The sequence below is a fragment of the Triticum urartu genome, chromosome 3A (genome assembly GCF_056163025.1).
Source record: "Triticum urartu cultivar PI428250 chromosome 3A, HENAU_Tu73, whole genome shotgun sequence".
Lineage (NCBI taxonomy): Eukaryota > Viridiplantae > Streptophyta > Magnoliopsida > Poales > Poaceae > Triticum > Triticum urartu.
This window is the reverse complement of record NC_141875.1, coordinates 710,993,835-710,997,682: the sequence shown is the minus strand read 5'-3', so window position 1 is coordinate 710,997,682 and position 3,848 is coordinate 710,993,835. Positions and strand designations below refer to the sequence as shown.

Here is a 3,848-nt window from a genome sequence, read left to right as displayed (position 1 = left end):
TTTCTGGCAGGTTGACCATAAAAGTTCTGTAGATAAGTACAGTGAAGTGCATGCGGTCAGACCGCACAGTCCTTATCCTCACAGCTCCACCGCTTCCTCCTTTGTATCCATCTCCTCCAACCTCGGCTCCTCATCCGCCGTGCCGCCGATGCTACTCTGTAGATTCAGAGGCTATGCCGACTGCGGTGTGGAAGATTGAATCTGGTCAGAGTCGACCCGGCAAATCATATAGGTAAGAAAAACAACACAAGCTGTCAGATTCGTATTCGATATGAAATCCCCATGTCGATATTGATTCAGATTCCATCTTGTAGTCCCAAAATCTCCGCTGAGTTATGCTAAAACAATCGGGGGCGGAGGACGCGGCCATCTGCGTGGCGATGACGGCGAGCGCCTGCCAGGCCGTGCTTCCCGTATCGTCTTCTGTCGCCCCGTTTTAGCTGAAGGTCAGGGAAATAATTTATACACCTCCGACTGCTCTGTTTTTGGAGCGATATAGCCTCTGAGAAGAAATGACCTTCTCAGTGAGGTGTATGCGAAAAATGACCTTCTATCGCACCATCTGTGTGTAGTATCAGGCCACTGGGAAGATATAGCCTTCTCCATTGCACGGGCTTGGTCTGCGAAAAATGAAGAAATGACCTTCTCAGTGAGGTGTATGCAGGGAGATATAGTAGTTCAGTAGAATGGCAGTGTAACAAGAATATGCTTTCAAATTACCAGTTAGAATTGTTTTTGGAGCCTTCCCTCCCATCAAGGACACGAATTCCTTGAACACCCACTCGAAGGTCTCAGTTGTTTCGTCGCGAAGCAATACTCCTCCAAGTATGATGCTCTGGAAGTGATTGTTGACACCAACAAACAATCCGAAAGGCATGTCGTACTGGTTGGTACGATATGTTGTGTGGAAGGTTATTGCGTCTCCGAAGAATTTGTACTGGTGGCGGCTCTTACCATCTGTCCACATCAGTGCTCTGATTTTGCTCTCTTCGTTCACAAGCACACTGTCGACAAAATTTGGATCCTTCTCTTTCAAATCAGAGAATAACTGAATTGTCTTCCTGATGTCATCATCTCCCTGTTGCTGATTCATCCTCTTGCACAGATAACGCAGAGACCTCTTGTTAAATGGCAGGTTTTCCATATCTCCAAAAAAGCTTGCGATCACACCGAAAGTCTTGCTTAATGATATGTTGTTGTTCCTAAGGTGCATGACAATGTCTTTGGCATGGGCATCAATGTGCCTCTGAGATGGCCAGTGCAACTTCTCTCCACATGTTTGTGCCATCCCGTGATTATGCTCATACTTCATATCATGGATGAACCAGCCATGGTCTGATGTGCGATGCAACCTCATAAGCGCAGGACATTGGCAGCATACTGAATGTGAATTCTCCCTGCCTGGTTTCCCCTGTTAAAGTGGTGGTGAACAAAGCCAGTCAGTAGTAATTGGGGAGTTTTCAAACGAGAAAGATAGGATCAAAAATATGAACTATCAGTCACGGTACACTGATATAACTCACCGCGCATCCACAAACTATGTCCTGGACCGTCTTGCACTTGTCTACGTTTCTTCTGCATTGCCCATACTTGATGCCAAAACCAGTCTCCCAGGAGTATAGGTTGTAGAAGTCACAAGCTTCGTCCAAAGAATCAAATTCCTGGCTGATCTCCGGCTTGACGACGATACCTGACTTCTTATCTGCGAAATTTCTCATGGCCTTCTCCAACGCACTTTTCCTTCCTGATAATGAGGCGCGGCGGTCGGGTATCTTCCCAAGTCGGACCCTACATATGTTTTAGATGTTAAACGCAAATCGGAATGAAAACAAAATCTATCTAATAAACAAAGAACCGTGTAGCCTGCAAATTTGACAGTATAAAAGCCATCATAAAAGGCGACAAAGTCTATATATCAATTGTACTGTGACGAAAAGCCGAGATTATGATTCCTTGCCACAAAACAGAATTTGGATCATATACTGCACCCCAGATAGACAAACTCTTGACAGCAAAGTACTGAACCCTATCAATAGATTCCTGATGTTCATGTATATATCCATGATACAGACTGAAGTGGTGATTCTCCCCTAATTCTGGTGATAAAGACTTTAGTGTTGATGCCCGGTTAACTATTTTAGGTGCAATCAAGTCTTCATCAAGCCAGCAAGTTTACTAAAAAATCAGGCTGACCCGAATGCTCACCTCCTCATCAAGCGAACTACTCTACTGAAAACGAGAAACTGAACATGTCATTGATCTCTCTGGTTTCAGACTGACCCGAATGCTCATCTCCTCATCAAGTGAACTACTGTACTGAAAACGATAAACTGAACATGTCATTGATCTATCTGGTTTCAGACTGACCAGACTGCTCAACTCTTCATCAAGCCAACTACTCTACTGAATAAAAAGGACTAGTTGGCTGAAAGTTGGGGTCGATTGAGCTAGTACCTTTGAGACCACGGACTTGGAGTGCGCTGGGATTCAGATGGGGACTCTTTGTGACTGTCGGTGTTGTCAATATCAGGTACATTGAAAAATTCTTCCGTGGCTTCATGAACTTGAGATGCAAAACTTGATGAAGGAGAATCGGTAACACCATATTCCCCTCCATCCCCGCACTCGTCCTCCTCCTCCCCTTCCTCTAGCAGTGCCAGATCTGGGACACCCTCGGCTACGACCGGCTGGGAACAGAAGCTGCACATGAACAGGGATGTTATAAATCTAAGTAGTACTGAAGTCAACTGTGTCAAGTGTTATAAGTCAACTGTTATAAATCTAAGTACACGGAAAGAAAACTGTGTCAAGTGTTTGGTGCTGGGTGGCGCCACCGTAGGGCGAGAAAAAAAAACGTGAGGGAAGGTAGGCGTGCTGAATTACACAGGGATGCAAGGTTTTGTCGGAGAAGAATTGGGAATGGCCCCATCCAAAACCGACCTGCCAAATGGCCCGGTAGGGATTTTTCGGGATATAAGGCTGGCCGCAATATTTCCTTGAAAATTCTGTCTATACGTTAGTGCCAAATGAGGCCTCAAGGATTCTACACGAGTCACACATTTACCCCCCTTTACCACTTTGAATCCGCAACTAGTGCAATTGACGACCGTCAAAGGCCCTCACCATCGTTAAAATACTCACCGGCAGAAGAACGGCGCGGCTATTAGTGGGCAGAGCCCAGCCGGCCACACGCATGGCACACTCACACAGCACACACACAGCACGTAGCACACTCGCACACACACAGAGCACGCAGACACACACCATGGCCATGGCCTTTTCCATGGCCACCAGCGGCATCAAGCAAAGCAGCGGGAGGGGCAGTTCAGCGGCAGCTAGGCAGTGCAGCGGTGGCAGCAGCAAGAAGGCAGGAGTGGCACGAGCAACAGCAGCGCAAGCGGCCAGGAGCAGCAGTAGCAGTCGCGCAACCGCATGAGCAGCAGCGGCAGCAGTATATGTACGCGGGAGCTTGGGCATGACGGTGACTGCAGCCTTCGACGTCCAAAACGAAGGGGGGAAATGGGGATCCCAGGGAGGAGCTCACCCCGGTTCTCGTGGAAGGGGAGGAGGCCAGGGGCGGCCCGGAGCAGCGGCAACGACGACGAGGTGGTGACGTCCGCGACGGAGAAGAGCTTGATGGCGAGCACACGGACTGTCCCGGCTTGAGCTGGTCCCCGGAGCGGACGAATATGACAGCGCCTCCTGGACGTGCCCAGGCAGGCCGGAGACGACGGTGGCCGCGACGAAGATGGCGAGGCAGCGGTGACCGCGAGTGATTTCGAGCTCGAAATCCAGCCACGGAGGAAGGGGACGAAGGGGGATCGAGAGGTCACTGGAGATGGGGGCTA

General features: G+C 48.9%; 1 protein-coding gene across 1 annotated transcript; it reads right to left on the bottom strand.

The window, feature by feature from the left end:
* Positions 1 to 314: 314 nt before the first annotated feature.
* On the bottom strand, positions 315 to 3,477 carry LOC147981995 (protein FAR1-RELATED SEQUENCE 11-like). The gene is made up of 4 exons (XM_087516168.1): positions 3,265 to 3,477; positions 2,455 to 2,747; positions 1,524 to 1,788; positions 315 to 1,411 (listed from the first exon to the last, which is right to left on the bottom strand). The coding sequence occupies exons 1-4, from the start codon at positions 3,475 to 3,477 to the stop codon at positions 647 to 649; spliced, it is 1,536 nt and encodes a 511-aa protein (XP_087372294.1). The 3' UTR covers positions 315 to 646.
* Positions 3,478 to 3,848: the final 371 nt, after the last annotated feature.